General features: G+C 42.3%; 1 protein-coding gene across 1 annotated transcript; it reads left to right on the top strand.

The window, feature by feature from the left end:
* Positions 1-72: 72 nt before the first annotated feature.
* LOC308308446 (uncharacterized protein) lies at positions 73-17,613 on the top strand (the record flags this gene model as incomplete). The annotated part of the gene is made up of 17 exons (XM_080753862.1): positions 73-204; positions 2,294-2,496; positions 2,609-2,710; positions 3,806-3,926; positions 4,427-4,711; positions 4,801-4,917; positions 6,487-6,812; positions 8,142-8,244; positions 8,848-8,964; positions 10,075-10,373; positions 11,472-11,574; positions 11,865-12,035; positions 12,962-13,048; positions 15,238-15,408; positions 15,665-15,799; positions 17,154-17,416; positions 17,596-17,613. The coding sequence occupies exons 1-17, from the start codon at positions 174-176 to the stop codon at positions 17,611-17,613; spliced, it is 2,652 nt and encodes an 883-aa protein (XP_080609988.1). The 5' UTR covers positions 73-173.
* Positions 17,614-18,611: the final 998 nt, after the last annotated feature.

Below are 18,611 nucleotides of genomic sequence, written 5' to 3'. Positions count from 1 at the left end.
ATTAACCTTTTTAAACAACATGTTTCCAGACATAAACAGCATGTTGATAAAACGAGTGTTGACCATAGAGTCACCAGGACAACTCAGGACATTAGCAGCATGGCTAACTAACTAGCTGCCGTTACCATCAGGTTCTACTGAAAGTATAAAAGGTTTTCAACGAATCGAGGAATATGGATCAACAAAGGTCTAACGATGCTGCTGGTAAGAAACGTCATTGGTATTCATGATAGTGTAGGCTGTGTAGCAGTAGCTCAGAGCTCTGGTGGGCGGCTGGATTTCTCTACCCCTACGAGGGCTCAACTTCAGTCAAAATAAACTAAACTACTTCACTACAGTACTCTCCTAACCAAAGGTAGTTTTGCATTGTTGAAAGTATATTCTCCGCGGTGGGAAACCTCTCAGCACCCCGCCCACTCTGCAAAATACATTATCTTTGTCATGAAATACATCCAACTCTGCGGTGGCTGCTGGGGTGGCTCGAGTCGAGGTGGGTGCATTTTATTTCATGACAAAAATAATGTATTTTACAGAGTGGATGGGGTGCTGAGAGGTTTCCCACGGGACCGTACCTATGTTCCCCAGGTTCTATGTTCCCCATTTACCCCCCCAAAAAAGGTTCTATGTTCCCCAGGTTCTATGTTCCCCATTTACCCCCCCAAAAAAGGTTCTATGTTCCCCGCTCATCCAAAAAAAGGTCCTATGTTCCCCAGGTTCTATGTTCCCCACTTACCCCCACAGAAAAAGGTTCTATGTTCCCCCCAGACCCCCCTCAACTTGCAATAGGTTCTATGTTCCCCACTTATCCAAAAATGCAGGAAACATTCCTTTATAATTATTAATAACTCATAATAACTCAAAACACCCAATAATGGGGAGAGATTACGAATACTAGTGGGACAGGGGGCACTAGGGACATCTGGACACCATACTTTTGTTATGTCTGGGCATCTGGACGAGTAGGCACCTGGACATGTGGGCAATAGGGACATGTGGGCATTTGGACGAGTGGGCACATAGACAAGTGGGCACTTAGGGGTGGAGACATCTGGGCACCTGGGCAAGATGTCCCACCATTTCCTGCATTTGAGTGGGGAACATACATTTTTTTGTGGGGAACATACAGTAGATCCTGTTTTTGGTTGAGAGGGGAATATAGAACCTTTTGTGGGGAGGGTGCGTTGGGAACATAGAACCTGGGGAACATAGAACCTTTTTGGGGGGTAAGTGGGGAACATAGAACCTGGGGAACATAGGGTGGACCCCGTTTCCCACCGCGGAGAATAGACTTTCAACAACGCAAAACTACCTTTGGTTAGGTGAGTAGCGAAGTAGTTTAGTTTATTTTGACCGAAGTTGAGCCCTCGTATGGGGTAGAGAAATCGTGGTCTAGTCTTTTAGCAAGCCACCTGTCAGAGCGTCAGTGCAACTGAAGCTCTGGACCAGAGCTATGTCCAGTACAGTACAGGGACTCTAATGTTGTCTCATAGTCATAATAACAGGTGTTTTTGCTCCTGGATTATTTGGGGGTTATATTGGTCTGTTATTGTTATATTTACAATGCTGAGTGGATGTCCATTTTTGTCAACATACACACTGCACTATACTGTACGCACGCACGCGCGCACACACACACACACACACACACACACACACACACACACACACACACACACACACACACACAGAGCAGCACTAAAGACAGATGGGGCCCACAAATTGACAGGTGTGATTAACCACAACGCACCTGTCAATGTGTGATATAACAATAAGTACATTATAGTAGTAATATCAAGTATAGTACTGAACCTGTGTTTATATATACTTGGTCCTAATGTTCAAGATAAAATAGCACAATTTTATTTACTCGGTTATTAAAGAGAGCTGTGGGCAGTTCAAAAGCTTGTCTGCCAGTGACATCATCGTTCGTCAGATTCTTTTTAACAAATACAAATATACAGGATATATTTAGATTTTTATTTTCACGAGAACAATGGCTTCCATTATAACATTGCAACTTTTCAGGAATAGAAAGCCTGCAGTTCCTATTAGATATCTTGGATTCCCCATCAATGATGTCCCTGGCAGTTTCTGAACTGCCCACAGCCCTCCTATGAGACACAGATTACCCTAGGGATTTTCAAACTTTGTTAGATGTGATAGTAGACACCTTTAGACGCACATTGGTGAAGACATGTCTTGGTAAGGAATACCCAAATTGTATCAATATCCCCTGACTTTGTTGAGAGTTCCACGTTGTTCCTGACAACCTTTCCTTCATCCCCACTTTCAGGAGGCCAACTGACCTGCTCCACCTTGTCTCTGATGGTTCCAACCTTGCGGCTGTTGTCAGCGTTTGCCTGGCAGGTGGTTCAGCATTGTAACGTGGTGCATTATGGGAAGGTGGAGGAGCTGTTGCAGTTGGTGACAGAGGTGGTTCCGCACCTGCTGAGTGACACAGAGAAGGTTCACCTTCTGCTCGGACTGAGAGCAACGGTGAGAGCTTTGTTTAAAAAGTGATTTAGTAGAAGTAGATGATGGAAGTCTGACTTGATGTTCCATACTCACTCACACTCACACTGTGGCCATTCTGCCCTTACGTCATCAGCCAGCACCCAGTGGTCCTTGTCACGGAGCAGACCTACAGACTCTGGTGTGGGAATTCATCTCCAGATTGGATAAACTGCTGCCTTTACCAGACATCAAACAGGTACAGTATTGAATAATGTACTGTAGGCTTGACTTATTTACCAGCCTTTTGGTTTTATACGAACCTAAGGTAGGGTCTATGGATGCCATTGGATGGGTATTGTCAGAATGAGGGTCCAAGAACTTTACAACAAGGATTCATATTTTAGATTGTAATTGGAGACAAGAAAAGATGAGTGTTGTAATTGACTGCTTTCTATTGTTTTAGGGATTGTAATTATTTTGATTTCAGTGGTTGGGGGCATGTGTACAAGTGGCTAAATATGTATTTTTAGATGCAATTAGCCCATTCCCAAGATGCACTGCAATCTTTCATGGGCACATGTGACTTGTGGGCTAGTAGTGTTACTGTAAATAGTAATAAAGAAATCTCTGGCTTATTGTAGTCGGAGGACTTAAGGATATCTCGACTTTCGGGGTCGCCACAGCTCCAGAAAACACCCAAAAAACTCTGAAAAGTGATGACGCATCACTTTTCATCACTAAACCATCGTTTTCTTGGGCCATTTATAGCCCAAGGAATGTTTTTTGCGCAAAACAAATGCTTGCAATGGATTCAGCATCATTACAAACCCCTAGTTAGACCCCTCAAATCCAACTTAAATACCCAGAAAAAAAGTGTTTTTCTGGGTATTTTCCTCCTGTATAGAAAGTTGATGGGAGCCCAACTTGATTTGGCCGCTGTGGCGACCCCGAAGGTCGGCGACTCGGGCGCCCTAGCTAAATCATTAGAGCATGCCCTGGGATACATCTGTGCAAAATTTCGTGCTTTTAGACTAATTAGCGCGAGATTACCATGTCATCTCCCTTAGGCCCCCGACTATTGTGTCTAAAAAGACATATGTAGCCACTGAAATAAAAATCGCTAAAACAATAGAAAGCAGTAAATGAACAGTTTAGTAGTAGTACATTTTAACACATATTTTCTTTTCTCTAATTACAATCTAAAATAACCCTTGTTTTCCTTTAAGTGTGTTGTTCATGGACATTTTGGGAATACAACCTGCAGCTGTTATGGGACACAATTGTGAGCTAGTGTGTAGACTAGAGCATAATTTGATGTTTTAACACTTCTATTTGTAAATGTTCATTTCAGACAGCAGAGTTGCTCAGCACTGCCCCCTCTCTTCTGGAAGAATGTGGACAACTGGAGTTTGAACCAGCCCAACTGAAGATACTGTTAGACCATCACACACAACAAGATAATGCCATAGAATGTATGTTGTTAAATCGAGCTGGATATACTGTAATGCATAAGGTTGGGTAATGTTTGGGTTTTATTTATCCGATACAGATGCTAAACCAGTGCTTTTAAAAGGTGCCGGTGCCAGTGATGAACTGATGAATAAAAAAGGCACAAGATAATTGCATAAATGCAAGATTTTCAATCAACGCTACTTTACAATGATGACTGAATTTCGATTCCTCACAGTTGTAGTAGTAGTAGTAGTACTGTAGGACTTTATTGGTAGGAACCTTTGGTACAATGTTGATGATTTCACAACACGTCACACATTGTGGAATCCGTTGTGGGCTTGTTAGATCGGCTACTTTCGGCGCCCGACACCATTGCACGCCAGAGTTTTTCACACAGTCGACACGCTGCATCGCTCTGTTTTCAGGTGTAGTCACTTGTGTCACCAGAAGCTTCCTTCAATTTGTACACAGGAGGAAGTATTTTATTCATGAATAATTCTTTAATGTTCCTCCCTCCCAGGCTCCTTGGTTCAGAGTCAGGGTACCATTCCATCCACAGCATCATCTCAAAGCAAACCACAGCAGAACTGCACCAACAGAAAGAGGTGCAGGAGGTCTGGGAGGAAGCTGTCACCACAGGAGGACAAAGACAGACAGTCTGATCACAGCCTTGATGAAGAGGAGGGTGCTGAGGGGAAGCAGAGCGATGAAGAATGGCTTCCACCATGGAACGATCACAGCATTGAGGAAGAGGAGGGTGCGGAGGGGAAGCAGAGCAATGAAGAATGGCTTCTGGAAAACTGCAGTATGTTATCATGGCTGATATACAGTATGCCAGTATTATAAGGCAGTGGTTTTCTGGTTATTATTTATTGTCACGTATGGTGTGTTTAGGTCCTATTCAAGTTAAGGCTGACCCAGCTGCATTGATGACCCAAGCAGAACCATCATCATGTTCCCACGTTGCTATTGCTGACGGATGCGGTCACCCAGGCGGATGCGAGGAAACATGTAAACATTCCACATACACTACAAATGCTTCCAACCAAAGGAGCATTTGATCTTCAACAATGTTCCAGCTGCACGTATATTTATTTGCATATGTGTCGCCATTGCTATAGAGCATCGCAGTTGAAGCCCCACCCCGTCTTCACTCTGGTGTCGGAAGCGTTTTCCCCATTCATTTCTTCCATAGACATTTCATAGAGTATTTATTTAAACGTTTTTAAGCCTCGGACAAAGCCACCTCGGCTGGAGAGGAATCATGACAATATTCAGTTTTTTTTAAATGCAATAATTAATTAGAAAGCTGAAAAAAAGGGCAGGGTACAAGGCTGTGTACATCATTATTTTTAAAATTGCGGAAACTACACTCCCAGAATGCATTGCGAATGCCACTTGTTTCCTGAAATATAGCCCTTAAATCACGCTCAGTTTAGTTATCCAGGCCAGCATATGGCTTGACATGTAGTGATTTTCATCTCTTTGGACGCTCTTATCGTATTCTTTAACACAGTGCATCATATTTGTAAAAGAAAGACACTCGCTCACAGAGTTCTGCTGAAGTGCAATAATCTGCCGGGCAGACAGGGAGCTGTAGCTACTTCCGCGGTAACCGCAAGATATGTGAAAGAAGAAGAAGAAGCTAGACCAATCACAGACGTCGACTTCACCGGATGTACATGTTTAGCAGTATGGGAAATGCAGTTCTTCTCCGTGCGATCTTGATTAAAACGTGTTTTTACTAAAACTAGAGTGATTGCATACATACTCGGGTGTTCTACAGGAACATATAGAACCATTTTACATAAGTGTATATTGAATTGCTACGACTTTGTGGCTGATAAATGAAAAACCCTATGGTAAAAATGAATGGCCAGCTTGCTTCCGACACCTCACTGCGATGATCTATATGCTTCTTACAGAGATTTACTGCTGCCACTCTACAGTTTCCTTGAGTAATGCTCCGTACATACATATTCCTAAGCTCTGGGGCTTTGTGCAGCCAACGCATAGAAATATATGCAGAGTATGGACGAAGATACCCTGTCTATCCGTTTCTGTACTTTACTTTAAGTATACATGGGTCTTTAACTCCTCCAGTTCATAATTCCACAGTGACAGGTGCCGGCCCTGCCCATAGGAGTACTTTCAGTGACAAATATCAGCCTGCCCGCCTTGCTTCCCCAGAACATGGTGTTTGTATTGACACTCAGCACATCTGTGTGTGGATTCGAACCCTAGACTCCACAGTGTTTACCGGGTATTTAAGGCCCATGTGTAATGTATGGAGGATACGGATACAGATGGAGCCTTTCTGTCTGGACATTTGTATTCATTGGCTGGGCTGGGCTGCACATAGCGCTTAGGAATACATACATTTTTTTTCTTTTTTAATTGTATGGAGCAATAGCAGAAAGTGTAGGAGGTGGTAATGATCCTTTGAAAATTGGACACAGCAAACAGAAAACAGTGTATGACAGACACAGGATAGCTCAGTGGACAGGCTGCACGGGAGATCAGATGAACAAGAGAGACAATTCAAACTAATACGTTTTACTCCCAATTTATCATTCACAGTTTACAAGAACAGGATGAAAAGACGTTTTGAAGATGCGCTCTGTGAGTTGGTCAGGAACCATGTACATCTGTATGATGCTACATCGCCACTGCACAACAGAAAAGACATTTGCCAGAAGAGCTGGAATGAGATCTGCAGCACTTTAAAATCAAGTGCAATAGTGTGTAAGAATAAATGGGTCTACTTACGCAGCAAATTTGTAAAGGCCCATGGAGGGAAGTCGGGGAGATCTCCTCCTGTTCTGGAAAGGCTCCAACGCTTGGCATGGTTGAAACCATACATTTCTCACCGATCTGTGACAAATGTTCCAAATGATGATGACATGGTAAGTGTCATATCTTACATCTAGAATTGTAGGTTCCCCCAAAACACCAGTTTCCCATTTGCCTACAAAGATATACCTTTGTACAGGCTGTTACTATTTGAATTTGTATAATTTGCCAGAAACTCAATTATTATTACCCAGATTATTGCCACCAGGGGGTCGGGTCATGCACCAATTACAGAGAGAGAGTTGCAGAGAGCACATGCCCTCATTCACATCAGAGTTTTCATTGTGGTACAGATGGATGAATACAAACGTAATGGCATTTCCAATGATCAAGCCTGAACAAAAAAAAAGAAAAGAAAAATGCTCTCTGAAAATGCAGGCAGCCACCCTGTCAGATATGGACCTAAGAAAAGTCCAGGCCCAGACAACATAGGTGGCCGTCATCTTTACTGTCTGCAGAACAGTTAGCCCCTATTTTTATTGTATTTTTCAGCTGTTTCTTACTCAGCAGAGGGTGCCGTCTTTAAGCGTTCCATTGTGGTGCCGGTTGCCATTGGTCCTCCTTGTCCCAAGGCTCTCAATGACTTTAGGCTGGCCTGTTGCCTTAACCTCCATGGTTATGAAGTCATTTGAGATACTTGTTAGGGAAGCGTGTTTCCTGGACCCTTTGCAATTTGAATAGCCTACAGGGCTAAGAGATAGGAGTGTCTGCTACCATCACACTATTGAACCGTCACTCCTATTTAAACATCTGGAAGGTAGCAATACGCATAGTCTAAGCAAAAAACTTTAGCTTAGACTCAGGTAGGGTTGGGTTCTTGATTTCCTCATAAATAGAACTCAGAGGGTGAATGTGAAACTGTCTGGAGAACTAACATAATCCATATGCTCACCCCAAGGTTATGTTCTTTCCCCACTCTTGTACATATATCCTGTATGATTGTAGACGTCAACATGCCGACAGGCACATTGTTACATTTGCAGATGATTCTGTAATTGTTACCCTTTTGAGTGATAATTAGGCCAGTTATGGCCCAGATGACTTTTTCTGGTGTGAATAGGCATTCCTGCAACTTAATATAAAGATGTGTATTGATTATAGATGATCTACACTATCTCCTCAGAGGCCTCCTTGTTAGAGTTGTATCATCCGCTGCAACAAGAATTTCTCAGTTGCAAATAAATATACATGCAAATAAATATTGACTTGATGTTAAAAATAGAAATTATTATTTTATTGTTATTATTAGATTTAATCCCGGTATATTGCTTTGTTTTGATTATAACAACAAAGTTGTGAGCTTGTGTGTAGAAGACAATTTGATATACCCTTTACCACTTTTATTTGTAGATACAACATTTCTTCCCCTTGTTTCATTTCAGAAAGCAGAGTTGCTCAGTTCTTCATCTTCTCCCCTGGAGTTTGAACCAGCCCAACTAGAGAAACCCCTAGACCATCACACACAGCAGGGACCTACCAAAGAATGTATGTTGTAATATCATACTGTGTATGAAATGCATGATGTTACATGCAATTTTTTTTCAATTGAATTTATAACTATTGTAATAATTAGGCTGTCTTTCTCTGTGTATTTATGTAAGTCACGCTGTCTGCATATTTATCCACTAAAAGGGTGCTGGAAATAGCAAACGTATACACTATGATATTGCTGTAAAATGTGATATTTCAAGGATTTAGAAATGGAGCCAGGAAGAGCGATGGATAGCTCTTTTAATGATTGCGACCGTCAGGTCGCAGTTACTATCAAACCCTCCACCAGCTGTCTGTCTGTCCGTCACGTCATACTTTTCCCCTACTCATATCTCCGCCACCGTTGCCCCGATCCATGACAATGGACACAAATGTATGGGCCAGTGAAATTCTGATTGCAATTTATTTATCTTTACTTTTTTAAGAAAACCACAACAGTAATCTGTACAGATGAGGAACTAATTTAGTTATGCCTTCTTTAATGTTCCATCCTCCCAGGTTCCTACGTACGTTGTCAAAGCTAATACACACAGTATGCCAGTATTATAAGGCAACAGTTTTCTGGTTATTATTTATTGTCACGTATGGTGTGTTTAGGTCCTATTCAAGTTGAGGCTGACCCAGCTGCATTGATGACCCAAGCAGAACCATCAACGCATTCCCACGTTGCCACTGTTGACGGATGCTGTCACCCAGGCGGATGCGAGGAAACATGTAAACATTGCTGCACATACATTTACAAATGCTTCCAACTAGAGGTCTGCAGCGGGAGCGCACTCCCGCGGGACCTGCAGGACCCGACGCAAATACTTGTGGCGCGGGCGGTATTTTAATCCCTGTGGGCGGGAGCAGGCGGTCAAAGTAAAGCCAGCGGACCCCGCAAAATCATGCTCTCTCCCCGCAAAAGCATGCTCTCAACAGCCTATCTCTCCTGGGAGATAGGCTGTTGGTACTATGCGGCGCGGGAGTCCACAGGACTAAATGCACATCATTTGTTTGCTGCGGGCGGGAGCGGCAGACAGTAATTGTCTGCGGGCGGTCAAAAATGAAATCATTGCAGTGGGCGGGATTGGTCAGAAATCAAGCGGGAGCGGGCGGTAATGGGATTACAAAATCAGTCCCGCGCAGATCTCTACTTCCAATCAAAGAGCATTTGATCTTCAACTGGTTATTATTTATTGTATCTTATTGTCTCTTACAGTATGTCCAATGAGGTCCTTCTGTTTCTGATGATCTGTGTAAAGGCTTGTCCATGCTCTCAGAAACCAAACCTTTCATCGGAAAGGTCCGGTTCAACTACAAAAAAAGCATTACCTCAAATTAGAGTTCAGAAAGCTGCACGTCGGAGATTCGGAACTCTCAGTCCAAATGTTCGGTTTCGGAGATATTTACTGGCCTTTACACTAAGAACTGCCTGTTGTAGATGAACCATTTCCCATACTTACCTGCTGTTATACATATAGAAATATTGAACCAAATTAAAAATTAATTCTTATTTTAAGTCCCCTCTATAAAGTATGGAGGATACAGATGGGGCCTATCTGACTGAACATTTCTATTCATCGGCTGGGCTGCACACAAATCCCCTGAGCTTAGGAATACTTACTGTTTGTATGGATCAATAGCAGAAACGTGTAGGTCCTACACCTACGTAGGACATGTAGGAGGTTGTATTGTTCCATTGAAAGATGGACACAGCCAACGGAACACAGTGAAGGATATAGCTCATTGATATATAGCTCAGTGACAGGCTGTGCAGGAGATCAGGTGAACAAGAGAGACAATTCAAACTAATACTTTTTACTCCAACTTTATCTTTCACAGTTTCCAAGAGGAACATGGAAAGACGGCTTTGTGAGTTGGTCAGGAAGCATGTCCATCTGTATGATACTACATCGCCACTGCGTTTGCCACACGTTTTGGAGCAGAGCTGGAATGAGATCGGCAGAACCTTACAATTAAGTGCAAAAGAGTGTAAGAATAAATGGGCGTACATACGCAGCAGTTTCGTAAAGGCCCTTAGAAACAAGAAGCAGAAGGCAATAATCCAACGCCTGGCGTGGGTCAAACCATACATATCTCATCGATCTTCTGTGACAAACGTTCCAAATGATGATGACAGGGTAAGTGTCAACTCATAAATAGCACTTCACACTATTATTATTATTATTATTATTACCAGTAAGACTCCCTAATCGGGAGATAAGCGACCGTTGGTCGCTTATCTCCACAAATAGGCCAAAAGTTTGTTTTACCAATTATTACACTATGTGAACATTTACATCAACAAATCCCAAGTACTATGCAGAACGACCCATTTCAAGTTTTTAATGTACAACAATATTTAGAAAATAGGTCTACAAGCTGACAGTCCTCGTCCCTTATATTCCCATAGGTTATATGGAGATCTCAGTGTTTGTCAGTCCTTGTTCATTTATGCCCATATATGGACATCTCTATATCTACTGTAACAGTCCTTGTCCCTTTATGCCCATATATGGAGATCTCTTAACTGTAAGTCCTTGTCCCTTTTATGCCCATATATGGATATTCCTGATGTCATCAGTATATGAACATATATGGGCTTTCTGATATGCCCATATATGGAGATCTCTTAACTGTAAGCCCTTGTCCCTTTTATGCCCATATATGGATATCCCTGATGTCATCCGTATATGCCCATATATGGGCTTTCTAATATGCCCATATATGGAGATCTCTGTATCTCCATATATGGGTATAAAAGGATACTTCAGGTCTGACATCAGGTTTGTTTATATTGGGTTGCTAGGTTTGACATCACAAACTCTATGGGCCATCTGACCTAGAAATCTATATTTGGGCATAGATGACTCATCGTGACCTCATCACACGTCGACCGCACGTGTGACGTGCGGTCGACCGCACGTGTGACCGACGGACGGCCGGTGGAGGTTTTCATACTAAACTGCGACCTTACGGTCGCAATTATTTCAATCATTTGGTTTCGATTGAGGCCATCGTGGCATTCTCATGGTTTGTAACAAATACCTCAGCCTAACAAAAAATGCCAGTCATGAGATTGAATTAATATTATTATTATTATTTTATTGTTGTTGTTGTTGTTGTTGTTAGCTTTTTGTATGCTTGTGTATGTCCCTTGTGATTGTGCTGCTGGATCGACTTGTGTACCATTTAACCACTTTTATTTGTACAAATGTGTTCTCCTTGTTTCGTTTCAGAAAGCAGAGTTGCTCAGTGATTCATCCTCTGTTCTGGAGTTTGAACCATCCCAACTAGAGAAACCGTTAGACCATCACACACAACAGGGACATGCCAAAGAATGTAGGCCTAAATCATACTTTGGTAAAAATGCATGATGTTATTGCTGTTTTTATTTTGTATTTGTTATACTAATTAGTTGAACCGTGAGGACATGGAACACCATATATGGTCATAAAAGAGAGCCAAACAGACAGGGCCATATATGGAGATGATTGAGGTCTGACTTCATAGACCACTTGAGACTGACACAATATGTCCATATATGGGCATGTGACATCATACTGTAGATGTCTGATGTCATAGACCACATGGGACTTAATTTTATTGAAAGGGTATCATTCCATCCACAGCATCATCTTCTCAAAGCAAACCACAGCAGAACTGCTCCAACAGAAAGAGGTGGAGGAGGACTGGGAGGAAGCTGTCACCACACAGGACTGAGAAGGACAAAGACAGACAGTCTGATCACAGCATTGAGGAAGTGGAGCAAAGTGATGAAGAATGGCTTCCAGAGAACTGCAGTACGTTGTCACACAGTATGGCAGTATTATTACCAGTAAGACTCCCTAATCGGGAGATAAGCGACTGTCAGGTCGCATGTAAAAATCGGCCTGATGGTGGCACTATATGGGAGAGATCCATGAGTGTAGACATACTGTGTACCGCTGTGCTTAATTTTAGGGAAAATCTGTAGGAGCAGTGTCCAAATGTGTTTGAAAAAGTCTGCCTGATGATGGCGCTATATGGGACAGATCCATGTTGATGACATGAGTGTAGACATACTGTATACCGATTTGTGTGATTTTAGTGCAAAATCTGTAGGAGCAGTGTCCAAAAATGTGTTTTGCAAGAATCGTTCTCATGGTGGTGAAGAGGGCCATGTGAGAAATGAGAGGTGGAGGTTGTGGTTTGGCAGCCAAGGAGTTTGTGTGCAAAGTTTGGCATGGATAGGGGCAACGGTGGGGGAGATATGAGTAGGGCAAAAGTGTGACGTGACTTGATGGACAGACAGACGGGCGGCCGGTGGAGGTTTTGATAGTAACTGTTATTATTTGATGGTAAAGTAATTATTCTTTTATACATTTTTATCCCAAGATTATGTAACCCATTTTCACACTGTAACAATTATCTAATGTAATCCTGAGCGCTACACTCCCTCTGCCAACCTGGGGAGAGCAACGGACTGACTGAGACTGAGATTCCCCGGCTAGACGTAGCACGTGGAAGGAACACGTTATTCCAACCAGTTCCTTTCCCCTCCATCAGGTGCCCTGGCTGGCAGTATAAAGACTAGTAAGACTCCTTAATCAGAGCCCACAGCTTTCCAGCGGGAATCGAACCCAGGACCTTCTAGCTGTGAGGCGACAGCGCCACCTGCCCCCGTATGCCAGTATTGTACGGCAATGGGTTTCTGGTTATTATTTATTGTCACATATGGTCTGTTTAGGTCCTATTCAAGTTGAGGCTGACCCAGCTGCATTGATGACCCAAGCAGAACCATCATCACATTCCCAAGTCACTACTGCTACTGCTGGTGAGGAAACATGTAAACATTGTGCATACCTTTACAAATGCTTCCAACCAAAGGATCATTTGATCTTTAACTATGTTCCAATTGCATGTGTATTTATTCACATACTCGCCACCATTGCTATATGCTTCTGGCAGGGATTCACTGCTGCCACTCTACACTTTCCTTGAGTAATGCTCCATACATGCGTATTCCTAAGCACTGGGGCTTTGTGCAGCCAACCCATAGAAATGTATGAAAAGGTCTTTACACACCGGGGGAGAATTTGCTAAGAAAAAAATTAAAATAAACCTCATAAAGTCAATGCAAGCTTCCACACCACGAAGGTGAACCGCTCTCTCTCCCGGTATCAAAGCAAGCTAACTTCACCCAATAGACCGTTTGTCAGCCTTCTGATTGGTCCCTGAGACTCCCTGACTCGCCAACCAGAAAAAATCATTCACTTTTTGCTATCGGGGGTGGAGTTGTGCAGTGAGAGAATGTTGCTTCAGGCTTTCAACAACGGTCCGCTCTGCGCGGCACGGAGAGCGTGCAGTACGGCGGCGCGAGGTGATAGCGATTTCGCCCATTATAATGAATAAGCTTCAATAAACTAGTTCACATGGACCTTATCAATGTAACTAAGAGTTTTGATTGGGTACATATATTTTAAATGGGCAGAATTATGAAAGCCAGCCTATTATGTGAGGAGAACTATAGGCTGGCTGTCATTTTCCTACCCAAAATGCACTGCGCTTTCTCTTTCTATTTTTCTCCTCTGTCTGATCCAGAGGATTAAACTAATTAAAACATATATTTTCGGGGGAAAACTACTGTTTTGCTATGTAACTACTGTACGTTTTTCTTCCCTTTTTATTAATATCACGTAGATGTGTTTTTTTGGTACTTTATATAGCTGTAATGAGGCTATGAACAATCTTTTTTCCCCATCCACTTCCACTATAAAATAATCTGCAATGGTGATTCTGTCCCACTGGGATTAAACAAATTAAAAGTAAAACATATATTTTCGGGGGAAACCCCCTGTTTTGCAATGTAACTACTGTACCTTTGTCTTCCCTTTTTATTAATATCACCTAGATGTTTTTCCTTTGGTACTTTAAATTGCAATAATGAGGCAATGAAAATACCCTCTCCCCCCATTCACTGTCACTATAAAAACAATCTGCCCAGGGTCATTTGTACCACCATAGTAACAGGGCAGAATGGGGCGGGATTTGCAAATGAGAGAATTTAAAGAGAAAGAGAGAACATGGTCGAGTGACTATCCCTTTGCATTGAGACAGTTTTTCCTATTCATGCCTGCTGCATGCCTGCTGCCGTCAGTGGTGCAAAAGGTGCAGTATTTCTTAAATAAAAGTATGGTTTTATATTATTATTTATATCTGTAATTAGTAACTACGGTTTTAAAATAAATAGTTGAGTAAAAATAAAATATTTAGATCCGAGATGTAGTGGAATAGAAGTATAAGTACTGGAAATTGGCATACTCAAGTTAAGTACAAATACTTACAGTACTCAAGTAAATGTACTTGGTTACGTTACACCACTGACTGCTTTTAACTGCGACTGCTTGGCTGCTGCTGGGAAACCCTTCTGGTGGTGGGCTCGCTGCTGTGATGGGTTGTGTGATGCCAGCCCCAAACAATTCGCACCACAGATAACTATATTCTATTCCATTAGTCTGACCATACCTAAGCCCTAATCTCAGTAAAACTATGCCTAAACTTAACCGTAACCCTCAGTAAAACTATGCCTAACCCTAACCACCGTCGGAGTGATGAGATGTCGCCCTTATGGGAGGTCGGACTTATGTGCAGTCCCCTCTGTACTTTACTTTAAGTATAGCCCACCCCCCCCCCCCACCCCCCCCTTTAGCCAATTGTTTTTACACTTTTTTCCTACACATTATATGTGCAAATGTATGGGCCAGAGAAATTCTGATTGTATTTAATTTTTTTTTTAAGAAGAAAACCACAACTGTATTATGCACAGATGAGGAACACATTTTCTATGCCTAATTTAATGTTCCATCCTCCCAGGTTCCTGTTTTCTAATTATCTTATTGTCTCTTATGTCTAATCCGGTCCTTCTACTCAAGTAGAGCCTAACACAGCTGCATTGAACCAAAAGCCACAGCAATGATCTGTAAACAGGCGGAGCATTTTATGCATACACCATTCCATCCACAGCATCATCTCCTCAAAGCAAACCACAGCAGAACTGCTCCAACAGAAAGAGGTGGAGGAGGTCTGGGAGGAAGCTGTCACCCCACAGGACTGAGGAGGACAAAGACAGACAGTCTGATCACAGCCTTGAGGAAGAGGAGCAAAGTGATGAAGAATGGCTTCCAGAGAACTGCGGTACGTTGTCAAAGCTGATACACACAGTATGCCAGTATTATAAGGCAACAGTTTTCTGGTTATTATTTATTGTCACGTATGGTCTGTTTAGGTCAGTGTAACCCTAAGAACTGCCTGTTGTAGATGAACACATTTCCCATACTTACCTGTTAAACAGTACATGTAGAGATATATTGAACCAAAAGCCACAGCAATAATCTGTAAACAGGAGGAGCATTTTATGCATACACCACTCTTTAATGTTCCTTCCTCCCAGGCTCCTTGGTTCAGAGTCAGGGTACCATTCCATCCACAGCATCATCTCATCAAAGCAAACCACAGCAGAACTTCTCCAACAGAAAGAGGAGCAGGAGCTCTGGGAGACAGCTGTCACGAAACGGTGTCAAAAGAGGTCAGAATTCTGCAGATCTGTGTGTGTGTCCGCGTCCGTAAACTAATCCTTAAAACCGCTGAAACGATCTTTGACAAATGTCTTGTCAATAGGTCACAAAAGTACCTCCACTAGTTTTGTAGTTTTGTTTGATACTTTATTGTAGAGAAAAAGGAGTCCAATGCTAAAATTACCATTCAAATCTAAAAAAAAATGTAGTGCGCACAGAAAGTTACAGTCTGTGGTGGACTGTGTGTGTCTTGTCTAGTCCGTCTGGTCACGATGACATCCGACACCTCTCTCTGCTCTCAGCGTAGAGGCGGGACCCTTCAATGCCTTTTAAAGTTTTGTCTGCATTTTGAGCAAACATGCGGCACTATGCAGCGATATTGTTTCACGCTGATGAAGACCTGAACGGTCGAAACGCGTCCGTGTTTCATGTTAGAGCCTGTATGAGGTAAATAAAAACTTTTGTAAAAAGGAGATTCCTTTGAGTGCTGGCAACTTTCTTCATTTCACATGTTCTTTCGAGCCGTGCACCGAAAAGACTATCTAAATTGGAGTGCTGCGGGCTTTCTGCTTTGTTGCAGGCGTCTCTCTACTATGCAGCGATATAACATACGGTTTACTACTTCAGGTGTTTTCCCCGTACTGGCATCAAGGCACCCACTTTGGGAAACCCTGTACTACTATGTGATATGCAGACAAAATATACTGCATAACAATTTACTGCAAATACCACCTCCTTTGCATTCGTGAAAGGGCCCCTGCCACACCTAACAGGCATAACATACATAACAACCAACTACAGATCTCTGCCCCATTGACGGTTGACAGCAGCCGAGTTTGCTTGGTTGTCGAGCGACACCTCACTTCAAGACCGCACATATTGTACCCGCCAGCCACACCAAAACCATACTGTTGGTTTGGTTTGTTTTGTTTTGTCCTTTACAGTACACTAACATATGTATCTGAAAACATTTGAGGTGAGAAATAGGCTATACAGTTACAGTACCATAAACATGCTTTGCTCTCGCTCTCTCTCTCTCTCTCTCTCTCTCTCTCTGTGGTGGAAACATATAACATGTCTTAAGTGTTTCAATAATGCAATATAAAAATACTCTTGTTACAACTAAATGTCTGGAATTCAAAATGTACTTAAGTACCAAAGGTAAAAGTACTCATTATGCCAAGAAGGAGATTTAACATTTGTTTCCTTTCCTACAGCTAAGCTAATTGTAGTCCTTTTTCCTTGCAGCGCACGTCACCACCATGGCGAGACCAATCCACAAGTGCAGCATCTGTGGCATTGGGTTTAGCAGGCAAAGAATGTTTAATCACATGAGAACCCACACGCGACCCTTCTCCTGCGAAGATTGCGGCAAGCGCTACCCAAGCAAAACAGAGCTGGTCGTGCACCGGCGCGGGCACACGGGAGAGCGGCCTTTCGTATGCACGCACTGCGGGCGCGGCTTCCGCAACGCGCAAGCGATGCAGTCACACGTGCTCACGCACACGGGCGAACGGCCTTACATGTGCCACATCTGCGGGAAGAAGTCAATCCAGCCGAACACTCACAAGAGACACATGCTCATGCACAAAGGGGAAAAGAACTACTTGTGCACAGAGTGCGGGAAGGCGTTTTTGACAAAAGGAGAGCTCGGGAAGCACACAATGTGGCACACTGGTGAAAGGCCGCACGCGTGCAAGTTGTGTGGGAAGAGGTTCTCTCAGTCAACGGGACTTACCCTACACATGAGGACTCACACCCGGGAAAAACCTTATGTTTGCACTCACTGTCCTAAATCCTTCTCCAGTGCAAGTGCACGCGGTAGACACATGTACGTTCACTCAGAGAAAAAACCTCATGAGTGTTCTGCATGTGGCAAGGGGTTCATTCAAACGTGGAATTTGAGAATTCACAAACGGACATGCAAAGGCAGAAAGTAGTAGGCCTAGTATAATACTACTGCTATAATGATAGTTAAAGTGATTGTGTCATGTCGTACTATTTAACAATTTAAAAGTTATTTGTTTATTTTTCGCCCCTGAAAATCGACAATCTCCAAGCTCGCAGTGCATCACCTATCATTGTCTTCAAATGCAAGGAAAGAAAGGTTTCATGGAATATAACGACAATTAGCCTATAAGAATATATTCTTTTTTTTGTATTTATTCTTAGATACAATAAGGTAAATATAATTTAAAAAGTGCTATAAGATTATTCAATTAATAGGAATAGTAACCACTTGAATAAGCACTAAGAAATTAAAGATAGTTGGCTGCCCTAATGACTGGTACCATGCACATTTGTGCACATCTGGAACCTAGTGTGTGAGAGGGTGAAACTGGTAGCTGCGTTAGGGCGCCACACTGGACAACAGGGGTAAAACCCATGTTGTTGTTGTTGTGATGTAATGACATTAAAACATGACCTTTGACTGCATGATTGATAGTGAATAGAGGAGTCTGGAGAAATTACCTTTTGTAAATGTAAATGTTAACTGCATCGATCTTTGCAGTTCACTTTTTGTAAGAATTCCTTTAGCAATAAAATGCATTTGATACATGTTTAAAAGGAATTCTATTATTATTTTTCCTCAGTTCTTGTTCCAATTATAATACAATGCAAATACATTCTTGCACATCAGGTTGGGTTAGGCAGTTTATGATGTACTCATTGATTGAGGGAAGTATGTGTGTGTTTAGTGCAAAATACAGATTCTTTTTATTTTTATATTAAATCAAAAATAATAAGGTAATAATAATTCTAATGCCCAATTGTCCATATCATGGTTTAAATAGAGCTGTTTCCCAGACATACCACTGTGGA

Source organism: Nannobrachium achirus (assembly GCF_963921795.1).
Source record: "Nannobrachium achirus genome assembly, chromosome: 23".
Lineage (NCBI taxonomy): Eukaryota > Metazoa > Chordata > Actinopteri > Myctophiformes > Myctophidae > Nannobrachium > Nannobrachium achirus.
Note: the sequence above shows the minus strand (reverse complement) of the source record. Positions and strands in the feature narration are given on the sequence as shown.